General features: G+C 45.1%; 1 protein-coding gene across 6 annotated transcripts in view; it reads left to right on the top strand.

Moving 5' to 3' along the window:
* Window positions 1-19,564, top strand: part of LOC146339031 (dipeptidase 2-like) — a 62,775-nt gene that overhangs the window by 3,581 nt on the left and 39,630 nt on the right. For 5 of the 6 annotated variants that reach the window (XM_084811994.1, XM_084811992.1, XM_084811990.1 and 2 more), the window contains exons 2-7: window positions 6,628-6,808; window positions 8,834-8,960; window positions 10,526-10,655; window positions 11,416-11,563; window positions 17,089-17,155; window positions 19,123-19,299. In XM_084811994.1, the coding sequence (XP_084668120.1) occupies window positions 6,628-6,808; window positions 8,834-8,960; window positions 10,526-10,655; window positions 11,416-11,563; window positions 17,089-17,155; window positions 19,123-19,299 (830 nt within the window). Of the gene's footprint in view, window positions 1-751; window positions 840-6,627; window positions 6,809-8,833; window positions 8,961-10,525; window positions 10,656-11,415; window positions 11,564-17,088; window positions 17,156-19,122; window positions 19,300-19,564 lie in introns of all 6 variants that reach the window. The other variant, XM_084811989.1, reaches the window with a different exon arrangement.

Below are 19,564 nucleotides of genomic sequence, written 5' to 3'. Positions count from 1 at the left end.
TTGGCCATTCATCAGCTATTTGTGCAGCTCTGCTAGCAAAATTTAAAGCTGCACTCAGTGCCAGCTCCAAGTTGGGGGGGGGGAGGCTTGGGCAAGACACCCTCTATGGGCCCCCTCCCTCAGGGAGTCTGCCTTCTCACCACCATTGTCCCCAGCTGCTGTTACTCCTCCTCATCATCATCATTGCCAGGGAACCAGGCAATGGTTCCCTCTCACTCGCGAGGGAACCAGGGAGCAAGGAAGCAGTGGCATCTCCTCCACCACCACCATTGTCTAGGCCAGAGGGAGAGGCAGGTGAACAAACAGGTTGCAGTGGTGAAGATGAGGAGATGAGGGCCCTTTACATGATGTCATCAGCCTCCAGGGCCCCTCCCGTCCCTTCTGGCAATTACAGCGGCTTAATTCTCTACCGGAAAAACACAATAAGGGACTTCAAAGTGGAATAACTTTCTGGTGAAATTCTGGAGTCACCACTGCGGTGTAGTGGTGAGAGTGTTGGACTGGGAGCCGGAAGATCCGGGTTCTAGTCCCCACTTGGCCATGGAAGCACACTGGGTGACTTTGGGCCAGTCACAGACTCTCAGCTCAACCTACCTCACAGGGTTGTTGTTGTTGTGAGGATAAAATGGAGAGGAGGAGGATAATGTAAGTTGCCTTGGGTTCCTTGCAAGAGGAAAAAAGGCGGGATATAAATGCAATAAATAAATAAATAAATAAATAAATAAAAGTGGCTGTCTAATGAAACTTATAGAATTTGCCCAGCAAGAAATAAAACGGATGAAGCCATGTGAAAAGGAGCTGATCTTAATCCTGCAAGGAATCCAGAAGCAGAAACCCTGGTAAGGGTGCAGGACTTTAGCCTGGTGTAGAAATGCTCAGTGGTTCTTTGACAGTTTCCACCCCTTCTGCCAACAGTTCTAGAAATTAAAGCTGAACAAGGATGGATGCGTTGCCTCCAATGCAGGTCTAATGGCACACTAGCACCAGGAAAGTAGCTGCTGTGTCAAGTCTGCTGCAGCAAAAGCAACAAAGAGTTTGCGGTACCCGAAAGAGGGAGGGGGGGAATAGAAGGAGTTGCTTCCTGGCCTACCCAATCATCTTGGCCCACGCAGACCTTTCCCCATTGCTCTCATTCTCTCCACTCCCAGCCTCTAACCTCACTATTTCTCTCCCACGACCCTTTTTTCGCTATTTTGTTCCCTTCCCCATCCCTAGCCACCTTCTTTCTCTCCCTTTCTACCCTCTAGTCTTGCGTTTTCTGTCCCATTCATCCCTTTATCTTGCTGTTTCTTTCCTCTCCACTCCAAGCCTTTAGCCTCGCAATTTCTCTCCCCACCCCGACCTCTTTACCTTGGTGTTTCTCTCCCCCCTCCTTATCTCTTTGCCTTGCTTTCTCTTCCTGCCTGCTGAACAGCTGATCAGCAGTAGCTTCAGGAACAGGAAGGAGAACCTCATGCCCTCACGTTTTTCAATTTTTTATTTTAAAAAAATGTTTTTGAACAAGGGCAGGGAATGAAGAGCTGTGCAGGTGCCACTGGAGGTGCCTGTGGGTGCCGCGTTGGGAACCTCTCGTGTAGAGTATTTTCAGTGGCTGCAACCAGGTGCTGGAATTCCCTTCGAAGGGAACCCTGTCTCAGCTCCTCTATAATAGCTTTCCATGGGATGCATTAAAAAAAACCAAAATCCCTTTTTAGGAAGGCATTTAGGTTCTGAGTTTTGGAGTGGGGTTTTTTTGGTCTCTGTTTTTTAAGTAATGTTTACTGCTATTTTCTCTTACTCTTTGCTGCTATTTTAGTATTTGAATGAGTTATTGTTACAAGGGCTGTTTTAAAATTATTAGTTTATGGTTTTATCCTTGTGTTAGCTGCTTTGAGCAGTGGTACATTGATGTGTTAAATAAAGGATAACAGAGTGAGGGCTCAGCCAGTACTCCTCAGTGTAAGAAGGAGGTGTTACAAACATCTACAAAAATGCCCCTTTAACAGAGCTGGAGATTCTTGAGCTCTTTTATGCAGCAACTCCCCCCTCCAAAGTCCAGATCAAATACCTCCTTGGGGGTGTTCCTGAGTGCACACAGAGCTTTTCTACGTGAAGCTTTTAACCCACACCTTTACCAAAGCATCTGCTTCCAGATTCTTTGTGGGATTAAGATCAGCTCCTTTACACTCCCCGCCCCCAGGTTTTCTTTCTCTGCCTTTCTATATGTTCCATTACACAAGCACTAGGTGGCACTGTGGTGTTGTGGAATTGCACAATTATACAAGATTTCTATCTCATGACAGAGGCCATTCAGAAAAAATGCCACACTTTCCCCTTTAAGAAAAAAATGGTTAATGGTTGCAAAGCATGGGAAAAGCCCTGTAGGATGACAACGTAGTATAAAGGACCCACCATCTACCATGAGTGAGCAATCATGAGTGCATAGTAAAAGCCTCATATAGAAAGGCTCACACTTCCCAACCAAATTAGAAGAAACCATATACTTATTATCAAAAGACCATTTACAAAGACAGAAAGGAAACAAAGGATACATCAGACAAAAAAAAAAAAAACCCACACCTAAACCTCTGCACTATCTGTGAGGCTTTGCCCCAGTTTGAGGGGAGCTATGTTTGTTTGTTTGTTTGTGACACTTCTATTTCCCTGAATATAATAAAATCCCTCAGCACAGCCATAGCCTCCAGCACTGTTTTTGAAGTCAGAAGGGGACACTGCAGGGTCAGGCCGAGCCATGGGAAGCTAGGAACCTGAGAACTCAGTTCTACCAGGCCTCCCACTGCCTTGCTGGCCAGGAAGGCAAGGTGGGAGGAGATGCAAGACTCTGATATGGCCTAGCTACCTCTACAGACAGGAGACCTGACCCCAATTCTCAACCAAGGGAACCTTCCACGAGAACAGGGCAACAGCAGGAGGGTCTCTCCAGGAGAAGGTGCTTCAGGCATGTCTCCTTTACTGTGTCATCAATTAAAAGGGGGGAGCAGAGGCAATTGCCTAAGAGGCAAGTTTCCCTGCTAGGATCGAATGTCCAATACTGATCTTTAGTGGCCACTCCCCTGTATCTAAAGCAGAGCCTTTAGCAGTTTCTTTGCTAGAAGCAACGCTTGGAAAACCTGCAAAGCTTCCCTACTTTGTCTTGGAGTCTTGGACTCTCTGAACATATTGGGGATTTATTCTGCCAGCTTGATCCAGGGTTGCTTGCGGGTCTGCTTTGGTGCTCATTAACTGAACCTGGTCTGAATCTGATGTTGTGAACTGCTATCTCTGGATCTTTATTGGGGCTGTAAAGACATAAAGCGATTTACTGGAATTATGGCAGTAAAGAGTTTTATTGTGAATTGGGAAATCAGGTCCTGACACTATCTCTCCTGCTTAAACTACACAGTTACTCTCACACAACAACCATTGGGGAATGCATCCTGATCCTCATTGTCAGGTGGGCAGCCAGGATCCAGACCTTTAGCACATCCAGCTACCAACTGATCCCCCCAGTCTCTAAAGAGCTACACCTCTGCAGCCTTTTATAAGGGCTAGGCAAGAGGGACCAAGAAGTAACACACCTGCTCCAAATTAGGTTGGAACAAACAAGGGGGCAGCTGTTTCTTAAGCTGAAAAAGGCTTGGCCCAGTCCCAACTGTCTTGTATGGGATGCAAGAGACTCTCAGTGCAGGGCTAAGAAGCAAGGCAATAAAGCCATCAGATGTTCAAGCACATCTGGGCTTCAGTCAGAACTCTAAAGGAGCTGTCTAGGGTGCTGAACCCCATCCCCAGAATGGGTTCAGCACCTTGGATAGCTTCTTCAGAGTTCTGGCTGGTTCTGACTGAAACCCAGAATGGATTCACAGCCACACCACAATCAGAGCCACCAGCCTCCGCTGCATTACAGCGTCCAGAGGCAGCGTCAAAGAGGCCAAGAGTCAGCTGCACAGAGCATCAATCACAGGGCAAGGTGCTGGAGTTGCCTCCAACACTGGCTAGGCAGACACTGCAGACTTTAAAAGCAGAGCCTCCTGCCCCACCAGCTCTGCTATTCAGCTGCAGAACATTAGAGCTCTCTGGTCATAGCCCTACCCACAAGGAGTTGCTTTCTCCTAAGGAGCCCTTACTTGCATAGAATCATAGAATAGTAAGGCTGGAAGGGGCCTACAAGGCCATTGAGTCCAACCCCCTGCTCAATGCAGGAGTCCAAGTCAAAGCATCCCTGAGAGATGGCTGTCCAGCCTCATCTTGAATGCCTCCAGTGTGGGACAGCCCACTACCTTCCCAGGTCTCTCTAGGTCATTGGTTCTATTGTCGTATTGCTCTAACAGGCAGGAAGTTTTTCCTGACGTTCAGCTGGAATATGGCTTCCTATAACTTGGGCCCATTAGTGCTCCTTCTCACGGGAGCCCCACTGGCCCTTCACTTGAGGCGACAACGCTCCTGGGGGCCAGGTGGTTGCTTTGCCTCAGAGGCAGAGTCCCCTCCACCTGACAGGGACAGACCTGCAGCCATCTCCCCCAAGGGTCCAGGCACCTCCTGGTCTGGTGACAGTGACTGCTCTAGGGTGGCCTCCATTTCTGGGAGCTCTAGCTCTTCTCTGAGGATTTCTCCAGTGTGGGCATGACACCAACAAACTGACGATATTAAATACTTGCCAGAAGAAACCAGGCCTGGGGAGATAAGAACCCCACGGCCCCTTTTTTCGTCTCTGTGAAGAAACTGAGGTAAAAGTTCAAGTGGTACGTTTTACTTCAACCACTGACGGTCTGAAGGAGTTAACAGTAAAAGCAAAATATGGCTTTTACTCAGGGCTTGTGCCTGAGGGGAGTTACATCGCCGATATGGTGGGCTGGCAAATTGGCAGTTAACAGTTACCACTAAGAGGTGAAAATGAAGCCAGGTTCTCTCTATTTATATGGAAAGGTAGGACCGAAATTGGCACCAATATTCTGATTGGGGAATAACTGAACATTCTAAAGATGCCCATTGGTCAGATGTTTACCTAGCAATGGGGTGTTGGAATGTTGGACACCTGAAAGCTGATTGGCTGGTGGGTTCTGGCTGGAACGAATATAAGGAGCTGTGGAGCGTCTGACTGGAGAGTTGGGGGAGTCTTTGGGAGAGGCTGGGATGCCTGAAGAAGACATAAGCCAAGGGGAGCAGCAGCTACAAGACTGGGAGGCTGAGAGCACAGGAGGCAGAAGCTAAAAAAGGTCTGCAAGTGGGGAGAGGAAAGCTCCTGGAGCAGCCTTCAGAGGGAAGAGTGACAGCTGGTAGCAGTTGTCTGGAGACTGAGCAGCTGCTGGACCAGAAAGAAGACTACCATTCAAGTTCTCGCATTGGTTAACTGAGGTAGAGCTTGCTAGGGAAATTGGCGTAAGGCTTACTAGGGACAGGAACTGGAACTTCTGGTGCCTGACTGGTGGTAAGAGTGACTACACCCTCTTTTAAAAGTAGAACCACCTCCTTAAAATAATAAGCTTTCTTGTTTTTACTGAAATACTATATATCTTTGTTTTACTTTTTTGGCACCTCTGATCTGTTTTGTCTCATGCCGAGGAGCCAGTTGTTTTAAGGGGAAAGGTGTAAGTTAAATAAAAGCATGTAGTTTAATAGTGGCCATGGAAGGGAGGGATTACTCAGTGGTGAGGGATGATCCTCCACATCTGGGGATAAGGGGTGGGTTTTGCCCCAGTGTATAGGCCCTCAGCCCAAGACCCAGGTTCTCCACAGTCTCTAAAACAGTGGAAGTTAGATTGAGAGCCCGTGTGGTGTAGCTGTGAGAGTGTTGGACTGGGATTCGGGAGACCTGGGTTCTAGTCCCCGCTCAGCCATGAAGCTCACTGGATGACTTTGATCCAGTCACTCTCAGCCTAACCTACCTCACAGGATTATTGTGAGGATAAAATGGAGAGGAAGAGGACCATTAAGCCGCCCTGGGTTACTTGGAAGAGGGAAAAAGTCAGGATATAAAATGTATCAATAAAATAAAAATACACTTCAAAAGAACACAGCCATCTGGACTAGTTACCTCATCCTCTCAACAGATGCTTTTTTTTTTTTAGACTAGGCACAGATGATGTATGGGCCTTGAGGCTTGATTCCCATTTCACACACATTCTTGAGGCATTTGGAGAGCGAGTGGAGCCTTTTAAAATCTTCCCTGAACTCATTCAACACTGACTTGACATATATGGAAAAAAAATTCATTTCCTGACATTATGCTGTGCTTATTACTTGTGTGGCTTGATGCCAGCCCAAAACTTGTTGTGGTGTTTATAGTAAGGACACCGGAACTGATCTCAGATCTGCCAGGGAACAGATGATGGGTATCTTCAAGTAAGTTTCTAAATGTCTTAAAAGGGGTTGTGAGGGTTTGTTTCCCATGTGAAAGGAGTCCCAGTCATTGGCATGAAACCTGAAGGGTTGTTTTTTTTTTTAAAAAGCCATGGATTATTTTCAGCCTGAGATCTACCATAAAAGATACGGTTTTCTGCAACTGTAGGATGGCAAAGTTTTCTTCTCTCATTAATTCTCTTCCCTTCCTGCGGTATTAAGCTAATAAAAACAGTGTTCTGATCATCTCTGTTTGAAATCATTGCCTGTGGAACCGCTCCAAGCTTGAGAAAAACTGTTGCTCCTTCTTAGCCAAGGTACCACACTGTGAACAACTCCATTCAGTGAAGATGCCCGTGGACCCAAAGAGGAGTCGACTGAAGATGCTTCTGTGGTTCCTGCTGCTGCTTGGTGACATTTTGGGATTCAGCATTGCTACACTCTTCAAAGAGAAAGTTCTTAACCTGATGAAGCAAGCCCCGTTAATCGATGGGTATGTGAGATTTCTTGTTTTCAAAGATAAGGTGGCAACACGATGGTCTGGGCTGTGCCATATGTTGTGACCATATTCTTTTTTTTTTTATTTAATATATTACTGAATACTTGAAAAGAAATACAGCATGTGGAAAGACAAACATTCTTGCCTGTCTCTGGAGACTTCCTTTCCGCCAGCCCAAAAATGCTTGAAGCGTGCAAAGGGGAAGTCCCACATGTCCCATTTTCAGAATGAAATCCCTAGCAGCATTGCAGTCCCCCTCTGCCAGCCTGAGGCATGTCCCACAAGTCTAAATCTGAGGCTATTTGAAACAGCCCAATGCCCAGCTTTTTCTCTGTCTTCTGTGCCGCAGCTTTCCCTGGGCTCCAGTGATTGTCACTGTTGTGAACCAGAACTGATGTACTTCGTTTCTCAGGAAAGAAATGGGAATGCTCTGCTTGCAGGCTTTGCTAGTAACCAACATTTCTTGGACTAATTGTTAAATTAGTTAAATAATTGTGAATATTAAAATTCAGCTTTCCATCTGCTATAGAAGTAGCTTAATAACTCCTTTACCCAACCAATGAGCGAGAGTCTAATGGCACAATCCTCTATATGTTTAGACAAAAGAAAAAAGAAAAAAAGACCTACAACTCCTAGCATGCCCCAGCCAGCATGGCTGGCTGGGCCATGCTAGGAGATGTAGGCCTTTTTCAGTCTAAAAGTGCATAGGATTACACCCTAAGAATCTTTATATAAAGATATATATTGTTTTGATTCCATATTTGTATTCAATATTTGCTCTTGTTTTTATAGTTTTCTTGTATAAAAACATCCAAAAGAATTTTGACAGAATTCTCAAAATAAATTGAGAATAAATGAATGCAGATATGCCTACTTTCAGTGGTGTAGTAGTAAATTTTGAAGTGCGAGCGCTCATTGGCTGGATTGACATGACATCCCACACTCAAGGTTGAGTGTGGGTTGTTTTTGAACTGTGGGCTGTTGTGTTGTCTGAACTCAGCTGTGCTAACAAACCATGATGTATTAACTACAAACAACCCATGAAGAGAACCCATGGTTTGTTGTTGGGTTGTGTTTTTCATGGTTAACAAACCATGGTATGTTAGCACAGCTGGTTTCAGACAACGCAACAACTTATGGTTAAACAACAACCCATGGTTCAACGACAACCCCACATTCAATCCATACTCAATCTTGAGTGTGGGTTATATTGTGTGAACCCAGCCATTATGACAGTCCCCATAGACATGCCGCTAGGTTGAAGACACCAAAAATTCAGGCAGCTGTTTTGATCCATATCAACGAACCAGTTCTAGCACTTTTCATCTCTACCTGGAGCAGGACTTTAGTAAAGCCCATGGGACTTAATTGCCCATTCAAAGCCAAGCCACCCCAAAATACTTTGCATTACAACAGAGAACAATATATTGCTGCTGGGAAAATTCATTTCCTTTCATTCATTCATTTTTCATTTCATGAGAATTGTAGCTAAGCTCAGAGGGAACAGGGAAGTCAGCGGGGTGGTAGGGGTGGCGGCATATAACATTAGCATGCTGCTAATTTTTTAAAAAGTGCCGGCACTGTGTCCCTGTATTCCCTGGCTCCACTACACCACTGCCTACTTTGCAGAAATTTGTGTATGCAGAAAAAACCCCAACACTTTATATATGCCCCAGCTTGTATACAGAAGTTATTTTGTTTAGTTTTCCATTTTTGTTTATTTGATTTTGCACAAATAAATGAGGGTCAGTAGGGGTTCACCAAAGGAAAATGATTGCTTATGTCAGCCGTCCCTCACCTGGTGCCTTCCAGATGTGTTGGACTACAGGCTCCAGTATCCCCACCCAACATGGCCAATGCTAGGTGGGGATAATGCTATGTCAATTAAGGTGAACAGAGAACTTCTTACAGCCTCTTTCCCCTGCTCCCATCATGGTCACACAGCAATGGCAGCAGATGCAGGCGTGCCCTTTAGAAGGCCATCAAAGATGACAATGTCCTGTCTTCTTTCCCGTTCAGGCACAATGACCTGCCGCTAAGGCTGAGATGGTTGTACAAAAGCAAACTGAGCAAAATTGACTTGAGGACGCTCAACACGACACACACAAACATTGAGAAGCTCCAGGCTGGCCATGTTGGTGTTCAAGTAGGTAGCAGGATTGGTGCCAGGTTTGAGGGGCCCTGGGCAAGTGCCACCTTGATGCCCTCCCGCCCCCAAGTAAGCTTACCAGGAGTAGAGGAGTGGGTGGTGGGGTCAGGCATTGATGAGTGGCAGTAAGGACAGGCAGTGGTACTCAGCACGGAGAATAGAAGCACCAGGTGAAATGACTGCAATGGCTGCCATCTTTATTTTCCCAGAATGCCCCTGGGACCCAACATTAGTGATGGACAAAACAGTCAATTTCTCTGCCCCCCCCCCCCGCCCATCTTAGTTCAGTTTGTCTCAAACTTTGAAAATTTCTCCAGTCTTAAGTTTGGTTCATCCTGAACTTTGAGAATCTTTTTAACTAGACGTTTGCATGAAAATTCATCAGCATTTTTGTGTACATTTCTTCTTGTACACGTTTTTGCCTAATGTACACACTTTTTGCAATCACTTTTCCTAATATAATGCATTTCTGAAAGTTCTGTTCCCTAGTGTACACATTGCTGTACATACTATTTTTAACTGGAGAATTCTATTGCAAAATTCAGAGAAGTGCAAATTTTTGAAGGATAACAGGGTTTCAGTTCGCAAAGCAGTTCGAACATATGAAATTAGTTTCATATGAAAATGTGAACTGAACCCATCCCAACCCAATATAGTGTACGTTGGGGGTAATGCAGATAAGGCAGGTGTTGCTAATTGGCCTGGCACTTCTCTTTACAGTGCTGGGTCCTACAAAAAGTTTTAGGTTTTCTGGGGGGGGGGTGTTTTTTAAGGGATGCTAACATGAGCTGTTGGCCCTCTAGGGCTTCAATCTAATGCCCCATGTAATTGAACTCCATGGGATTTACTTCCCAGTAGACATGCATAGGATTGCACTGCAAGCATTTTTGTCACACCAGTAGGTAGCAATGCATTATACAGAACAGGAAGATGGTGAATTTCCTACTCGGAAAACTTACCATGCATATATATCCCTTCTGGGCGACTTGTAGGCCAAAATAACTAGAGGGCCACAGCTCCCATCAGCCTCAGCCAGCATAGCCAATGGTGAGGAATTATGGGAGTGGTACTCCAAACATCTGGAGGGTCATCAGTTGCCCACCCCTGCTTTTGAGGATCAACGTAGCATCAATGCCGGTTATATGTACATTGGGTTGGATCCAGAGGAGCCTTTCCATTTATGGAGATTCATATAAGTATGGTAGTTATGTGCTTTTCCGCCTATGGGATTGACTGATTGTGTTGATGGTCATTGGTGCAATTCCCTGTTTTGTTTTTTTATTCATTCATTCAAGCCATCTTGTTTTGCTTAGGATAATGTTAATCTGCATAGGGCAAGAGCATCCCATTATCGTAACACAAACCAAGTAGGTAGTGATGCCTCATTAACTCATCAAGAGGTCTATCTCCTAGGTCGAAGGAGTGCGCAGGCAACTTGGAAACCCAGAGCCAATATGGAGGCAGTTAGGTCAAGGACATATAAATCAAAACATACTTCTGTGCCAGTGGAACACACGTATTTGAATTTCAGTGTTTAAAATACATTTTGTCAATTCTTTCAGTTTTGGTCGGTGTATGTTCTCTGCAATGCACAGAACAAAGATGCTGTGCGCTTGACATTGGAACAAATTGACATTGTAAAGCGAATGTGCCAAGCCTATGAAGAATTTGGACTGGTGACTTCTTCTCAAGGTAGTATGTCCTTTGCTTTAACAATGAAGTTAACATCCGGCAGAAATGAGAGTTAAGGGAATGCATTTCATTTTCTGTGCATGAAAAATTACATGCTTGACACACAAGCACAGTGATGCATTGATTTGTATGCTCAGGAATACTATCTTATATGCTAATAGTGAACTCATTATCTGAATGTGTTTCCTTATGTAGCCAAAATGGCACCACCCCCACACAAGAGGGAGGAATCTTCAGACTAGAGGGATTGCCAAAATGTTAAAGCTTGCGGGGGACGGATGGACCTTGATTTATTAATTTGTTACCTCTGCATCCTGCCTTTCTTCCAAGGAGCCCAAGGCAGCATATACAATACTTCTCTCCATTTTATCCTCACAACAGCCCTGACTGGGAGGGAGCGGGGGAATAAGCATCATGTGAAAGGGGAAATGGAATAAAATAGGGGAAAGGGCATGGCTGGCTGGCATCTTGAGCAAGAAGAAGCGATGCTGCAACATTTAGTTACAGTCCCCACTTGTACATATAATATTTGAGATCTGCTTCTGAAATCTTGCCCTGATGGTGCTTGTGCTCAGACTGTGCCTGCTGTGGCTGACACAGTTTTCATACAGGTGAGGTGGAGAGTATCATCCTATCCAGCCCTCTGGCCTTCTGTTTCAATCCAGGCATTGCTGACTGGCTGTAAATGTACCCATTATTACAGAAGGTTGTGCTAATCTGCTTTTTTAACTTTAGATGTGTCTTTCTGTTCAAAATCCAGGGATTGCTGACGTTGGCAGCAACAAGATAGCCTGCTTGATCGGCATCGAAGGCGGACACTCCATTGACAACAGCCTTGCAGCTCTGAGGATGTTTTATGAGCTGGGCGTTCGGTACATGACGCTGACGCACAACTGCAACACTCCCTGGTAACCAGCAAGCAAGTGTTCTGTCGAAGAGGTGCTCCTTCAGCATTAACCAACCTGGCTTAAAATGCTGTGATGCATGCCTACACCACCCTTCCCCAATCTTGTGTCCTCCAGATGTTTTAGACTTTAATTCCCATCATCTCCAGCCAGCATGGCCACCGGACAGAAATTCTGGGAGTTGTTGTCCAAAACATCTGCAGGGCAACAGATTGGGAAGCCTGGCCTATACTGAGAAAAATCAGTGTAATGGTGAGCATGGTCAGCATACTAAAAAGGGCCCACATCAAGTGTAGGCGTGGTCAGGCACCTGCTGAGACCCCAGACCCTAGCTGGGGCCCACTGATGAGAGCCCCCTGGAAAGAGAGTTCCTCCTCTTTACCATTGCAACCCGCTTGTTCACCTGCCTCTCATTCTGGCGAGTGGTAGCAATGATGAGAAAGAAGATGAGAAGCAACAGCAATTAGTGACAGCGGAAGTGAGTAGGGCTCACTGATGGAGGGGGCCCACTGAAGGTGTCTTGTCCAAGGGTCCTTAAACCCTAGAGCCAGCACAGCTGCTGGATTGGGGAAGTGCACATCTTGAGATGATGAAGAATTCTTTCTTTATGTCAATCTGAGTTTGTGTCTTTGTTTGGGAAGGTTCTTGTCTTCCTCCCCTCATCCCATCTACCCAAGATAAAATGTGAAGGGGTGGATGTTACATGACAATAGTAGTTGGACCATAAAGCACTACAGCTAAGCTGGTAGCAGGATGCTCTTCATAGACCCGGGTGCTTCCAGACAAGGCTTTTAATTGCACTACCCTCAGATGCAAAATTTTATGTGGGCGTTCAGACATTATCATCATCCATTTGTAATCCTCCCATGTTTTATCACAGCTTCCATCTTTTTTTTTCTTCTTACCACGGAAAATCCATAAAGTAAGAAAAGGTGGAATAGCTGCACAATGCCTTTTGCTTGTTTGCACTAGGACCACTCTATCTGGGAAGCACCCTACAGTGCAATCCTATGCACACTTACTGACCCGATTTGCACAGTCACGGTGGCCCACCATGGCTTGTTTAAGCCACCATGAGCCACAGTACATGTGGGGCGGTTTTTGAATATTTAAGCCACGGCTTGTAGTGTCATCTGAACCCAGGCAGCAGGGGTTGTGTGAGGGTTAAAAACCCTCGCATAACCCTAGAACTGGCCGTGGGTTGTGCAAGGGTTGTTTAATCCTCACACAACCCCTGCCACCCAGGTTTGGATGACACAACAAGCCACAGCTTGAATATTCAGAATGGTCATATGCAGGCACTGGCATGGGCCGCAGCCCACCATGGCTTAAATAAGCCATGGTGGCTTATTTGATCAGGCAAACTGGCCGTAAGGCCCACTGCATTCATTGAAGCTTACTCCCAGGTAAGGGTGTCTATGATTGCAGGCTTAAGAAGCTCAGTCACTTGCTTACCTATAATGAGTTCCTTTCCTACTTGAAACATAATGGTAATTTGCACAGTCCATATGGATGTGTGCGACGGTGACGCCAGCATGGAAGCAGCAGGAGCTCAGCCTGGAGCTGAAGCTTTGTACTCAGAAAGTCCCAGATACCAATCCTGGCATTTCCAGTTAAAAATAAGAGCTGTGCTGAAAATGTCGGCCAGCTCTTTTTCAAGCATGTGTTAGTCAGTTGGAGGTGAATCAAAGCCCATCTGAAACTGGGGAGCGGGAGGAATGTCCTCAGATTTCTGGAGGTTGCTGTCCCTTACTTTAACTTTACAATTTGGACAAAGGTGCTTCTTTCTTCTTTTTAATTGAAAAAAGAGCCCTGCACTGCTGATAGCAGTGTGAAGGTACCTCTTCTGCTTTGTCCTACCAGCCAACCACACTTCCCAGTATGCTTTGGGACCAACACAAAGGCATGTTGCAGCACATCGCTCCCAAGGCATTCCAGGAAATCCGGCCAGCAGGAAATGGCATCTCCACAGCTTCCTGACAGCTGCACTACCTGGACTGCCTCAGGAGCAACATGATGCCACGAAGTGTTACTCACATTGCGTCCCATCATTCCTATGGCATTCTGGGACATGGAGCAGTCGGGAAGCAGCAGAAATAGCCTTGCGCTGTTGTGAGTGGTGTGGGGCCTTTTTTTGATGGTTAAAAATATGAGGGGAAAAAATCTCTGCCACCTCATAAGCGGCAACCTTCCCCCACAAATATTTTGGGGAAATATATATTTCTTTCCCCCTCTAAAAGCAGCAGAATATTGCACTCCATTTTGTGTGTGTGTGTGTGTGTGTGTGTGTGACTGTGTGCATGTGTTATATTTTCAGGACATTTGGGGGCCAATTTTGGCCCAGCATTAGTTGAAAAGCTCATGTAGCAGATGATGATCTTTGTCTGAGACCCTGTAGAGCTGCTGATGGTCAGACTCAACAGTACTGGGCTTAATAGTCTGACCAGGTAGAAGGCAAAGGTAGGTTCTTGTGTTCAGTTTGCAGGGATCAGTCAATCACTTCCTGCAGATATTCTGGGTGGCCATGCTTGGACAATGTAGCCTGAGAGATGCATGGGCTAGCGGCTTCTTTCTCATCCTATTTCTGTGCCTGGGCCATGGTCTTAAATACAAAAATGACACATAGCTTTCCAGGTGTCCCTACATTAATAAAAAAAAAACCTATATCCTTACTGGGGCTTTCTGCTTTTGTTTTTTTGCAGGATTAGGAAGGGCTCCTTTACACAGCAGACATGTGGTTGGAATCAAGGGAGTGCCTCCCTCCCTCCTTGGCATGTGTGCAAAGGAGTGGGGGCGGGGAGAGAGTCTTGTTTTCGTCACTTAACTTGGGGCATCTCTACACTCGCCTAAAATCCTGCATTTAAAATGGGGCTTTCTGCTTCCGTTTTAAATACAGGATCACAATGACTCCCTTTTTCACCTGCTTCCTTTCCCCCCTCCCCTTTCCCTCTCCTTCTCCCTGTATCTGAGTCTTCCATATCTTTAATTGATCTTGCTCCTCTTCTTGCCGCTTTTCCTCTTTTCACGGAGCGAACTCAAGCGGAACACAGTGGGGTAATTTGATAGCTCATTATCTGATCTATTTAAAAATGGAACAAAGGGCATTTAGTGCAGAAGGCGCCTTGGATGCTCATGGTGTCATCTAAAGAGCATGCAAACTTCCGTGATTGAGCCATCTCAATAGCAGGATAAAAGCTCCATGTGAAGGAGCCCTTGGACTGTACTGTTTCCTTGCAGCCCGCAGGAAAGCTACGACTTACTTCTGAGTAGATGTAAGATTGTGCTATAAGTCTGCAACCCTAGGCACACTTACTTGGGAGTAAGCCCCGTTGAACTTAATAGATGCTCTGAATGAACAGAAGATGTGGATTCTGAGCTTGTTGAGGTGGGGAATCAGATCTATCACCCTTCATTGCAGTGAGGAATTTTACCCTCTTCTCCCTCCGATCAGCCTGCGATCAAGAAATGTCTGCCGTATAAATGCTTGAGCACATGTGGTTTGAATCGAGGAAAGTCCTTTCTCAGCAAATTCATAGTGCTGCGCCAGCATTACACACTGCTGATATGGTGCCATTAACTTCTATTACTAGCTTATCTCTGATCTTCTTTTAAAGGGGGAAATGTGCAGGAGACGTCCTGGAGGTTGGCGTCGTCATGTAAAGGACCTGCAAACTTCCGTGAGTGACCAATCGCGAGTGTGCAATAAATCACTCGTGTAAAGACACCCTCCATATCTCTGACCAGAAGCCCCAGCGCTCTCTGAGTCCTCATTCACCAGAGCATCTGCATCCCTGCACTGTGGGCTGAATGATGTGTGTGGTTGTCTGGGAAATGGCAGTCCTGGACATTCTCACAAACAGGTCCTTCCATCTCTCCTCTAGCCTGCGCCTGGGTTTGCTGGTTGCTTAGGGTTGCGATTGGGTAAACCTGTCCTGATATGAAAAGGAGAGCAGACACATTTGTGGAGGATAAGGCCTGATTCACACATAATGTTAAACCATGGTGTGGTTTGTTGAAATCTGGCTTGTCATTGTGTCTGATCCCATCCCCACAAACAAACCATGGTTTGTTAACTGGTGTAAACCACAAATAGAAGCCATGGTTTGTTGTTGGCTTATGAAATTTGGCTTGTTTAAACCATGGCTTATTTTGATGTCTGAACCCAGAAACATGGCTTATCTCTGGCTTGTTTGCACTGCTGGCTACCCTGAAACCAAGGTGCCCAGCAAGAACAGTGTGAAAATCAAACCTGAAGGCTGGCAAAATGGTCAGGAGAGAAAAGCGGGGGGGAAATGAATGGGGAAAACAAGTCGCAGTTTGTTTGCTCATCAGCAAGACAATTAATGGCTAAAGCAACAAACCATAATTAACATAAACCATGGTTTAGCATTGTGTGTGAACTTGGCTTGGCCATGAAACTCACTCAGTGACATGAGCCAGTTAGCATCTTTCAGCCTAACCGATGTCAGAGGGTTGTCATGAGAATAAAAGGAGGCATCAAAAGGAGGCTATCAGGGGGAGGAGAAGCTGTCAGGCACTTCTCCATCATGCTTAGATAAAATTCCAGCTAAGAGGCCTCCTCCCTCCTGCTAGCAACTGCTACTGCTGAGGCTATCAGAGGGAGAGGAAGGAGCAACACTTATAGAATCATAGAATAGTAGGGTTGGAAGGTGCCTATAAGACCATCGAGTCCAACCCCCTGCTCAATACAGGAATCCAAGTCAAAGCACACTGTGCTTACATTGTGCTTAAATCCAGCTCCATGACCTGCTGAACTTTGTAACTAAGGGTGCTTCCAGACAGAGGGGCCCTAGTGCTACCAGACCAAAAGGCATTGTGCAGCTATTCAGTCTTTCCCTCCTCAATGGATTTTTTTATGGTAAAAAAACACAATGGAAGAAGCAGTGGGAAAACACAGGAGGGATATGAGTAGAAGATGACATCTGCCCCTCCCCCTGTAAAATTCTATGAATGAGGCAGGGTGATGCACAATAAAAACCTTGTCTGGTCACATTCTCATAATCTAGCATCGGAGTTTGCTTCTTCTTTTTTTTCCTCCTCCCTCCCAGTCTCTCTTCCTTTTCTGTCATGTGTTTTAGACTATAAGTCTTCCTACAGAGACTGTCTTATTTCTGATTTTTGTAAGCTGCTCTGAAAGCCTTTTTGACTGAGGAGCAGGGGAAAAATGCTTTCAATAAATTGAAACAACAGTCTTGTGGCAACTTAAAGATTAAAAAAAGTATTGTCATAAACTTTCATGGGCTAAAGCCTGCTAGCTTATGTCATAGCAGTGTCTTTAAGGTGCCACAGTACTCCTTGTTGTTTGCTGCAACAAACCAATCAGCTACCCCTCTGGAAAATAAAAGGATGTATGCCACCCCGAACTCCTTGGAAGAAGGGTGAGATAAAGAATAAATGCTCTTGCATATGTGTGTTTTAATGATGTTGTCATTAAATAATGTTTCCATGACAGTCTTATAGTAGTATTTAAACTGTAGTTATTCTGCTCTTTTTTTCTCTGTCCGCAGGGCAGAAACTTCATCAGACTTCTATAATTTTTATCCCAGTACTAAGGGCTTGAGCACTTTTGGCAAAGTAAGATAAACTTTTGAGTGAATATTAGCAAATGATTTCCTAAGATTTGTCAGCAAGTCTCTTAAGCTGGACAGCTTTTAAGGGGAAGTGATGGATCTGCTTGCATTTCCTCACCTGTCTTGGTGATATTCCACTAAAGATGTTGGAGAAATCAGGTGTGTGAGGGGGTGGAGCTTGGTTAGCTTTCATTGGCTTAGCCCCCCAGACTTTGTTCCTTACTTTTGCTAGCTGGACTGACTCAGCCTGGAGAGAGTCAGGCCAGCTAGCAGACTTCCAGTGTGCTTGAATCTGCGTAAATTACACAAATTGGGGCTGTTTTGCACAAATGGTGCGAATGTGCATGATGTGCAAATCCCTCTTTGTGCAAATTACAGTCAGGAGGAAAAAATACATTAAAAGTCCCCAGAATTTGGGGGAAATCACGCAGCTCAGCTCATAAAAGCAAGCCGAGTTGGGCGTGCCACAGAAGTCTGGCAAGCCCCCAAAGGGTCAAGTTTCCATGTGATGGACATCCCTAGATTCCAGCATAACACTTTCTTGTTCATAACAACATCTGGAAGGGCACATATTTCCCATCCCTGCTGTAGATATTGGACTAAGTGTTCAGTCCGAGTTATGCATGGGTTTCACTGACAATTATCCAGAGTTAATAACGGTGTTTATTTGAGTTAATAACAGAGTGTTTATTTGAGGAAGAATGAGAACAAATTCACAGTAAACTGAAGTTGGGGATGAATACAATGAGAACTGAACCCATTCCTAAAATAGGGATGCATGAGAATTTCATTCCATTCTTTTTTGTATACAAGGGCATACCAAAATTCTGCATAAACAGGAAGGAAAGCACTTGAGGTTTGTTTTTATTATTTTTAATGAATGTGGGAGAAATCGGAACTGACAGATTTGTCAATCCAGGCAAAGGGCTTTGAGTTCTTAGTTCCTAAAAGCTTTTCTATGTGAGGCATTTAATGTGCACTCGTCATTCCTTAACCATGGTTGTTTACAGTTCTTTAGACAAAGTTGTGACCCTCCAGTTTCACTTCTGTTTTTAAAGAGCACTTTCCCAGGTTGTTTTAAAGCGGGGAAAAATGAAGTATAATCTGTGAAAGTGAAATAAAATGTATTATACTACTTGTGTAATTGCCTTATTCTGCTATAGCACAGTGCAACCTAGAGGTTATGTAGCAAAAAGTAGGAAAGGAAAAACTAATTGTGCAGAGCTTGAATCTCAGTTCTGTGATGAAACTGAAAGTAGATATACTGCATTAACAGCCTTGTGTAGAAAAGCTCTACAAGTCTGGGTTTCATCCAGTTTAAATGTGGTAACCACCCTGCCCACTATTCTCACCCCTACTACCACTGGAAATTCAATAGCCAATTCAATTTGCAGGAATAGGTGTTGTACATAGTATCCCAATTCCTGCCCAAAGGCCTTACCATCTATATCAGAGGGACAAGACAGGCTGTGGGTTGTCTTGTGCAGTTAAAGGTGTCTAAGAGGTGTACCAGCATTATTCCCTCTAATAACAAACTTGGGTAGTGAGTGCCAATTGCCAACGGGACTGTAGCTGACAAGATTGTAGCTGACACGATTGTAGCTGAAACGGGTCTACTGGGAAGCAAGAGGGAGATAGCAGCCTGCTCAGGGTAACCCTAAGGTTTGCAGAAGTACAAGAAAATATTGTTTGAAGGAACAAACACACACACACCTCAAACTGCCCAATGATGACTGAGCATGCTCAGTAGCCACAGAATGTTGACTGTCTGTAGGAAAAGAAGGACAGAAAACAGGTGGGGGAAAACAGAATGCAATATCTCGAGGCAGGGCATGGCTGGCTGGAACTCTGAACAGGAGCCCTTCTCTTAGGAGGTGAGAATACACTACAACATTTTGTTGCACATCCCAGTTGTGTGTGCGTATGCCTGAGTAGCATAACTGACAACACCATCTGCCCATGTTGTGCTAGGAAGTGGTGAAGGAGATGAATCGCCTTGGGATGATGATAGACTTATCACACACCTCTGATGCAACAGCAAATGCAGCTCTTGGTATCTCGAAAGCACCAGTCATTTTCAGCCATTCCTCAGCCTTCTCTGTCTGCAACCACCCAAGGAATGTTCCAGATGATATTCTGCTAAAACTAGTAAGTGGAATTTAGCTCTCCTGGCTATAAAAATAATGCACCAAAAGCATGGTCGGGACAAACCTCTGGGGTCACTGGGCACATTTGGAATTTTTAGCGTGTCATGGGTGCTCTCATAAAATATCTACCAGGCAGCGCTTTCCCATTCACAAAACAGCTGTCATGATTGATCACAAAACACCCATTTTGCAAAAGGGGAACTAGTGAGGCTAAAAGGAAAGTAACTTGTCCAAGAACACGTATAAGGCAGAGGCCCAAAACACAA

The sequence above is a fragment of the Heloderma suspectum genome, chromosome 8, assembly GCF_057233095.1.
Source record: "Heloderma suspectum isolate Gila_16-S chromosome 8, 16-S_ref, whole genome shotgun sequence".
Classification (NCBI taxonomy): Eukaryota; Metazoa; Chordata; class Lepidosauria; order Squamata; family Helodermatidae; genus Heloderma; species Heloderma suspectum.
Note: the sequence above shows the minus strand (reverse complement) of the source record. Positions and strands in the feature narration are given on the sequence as shown.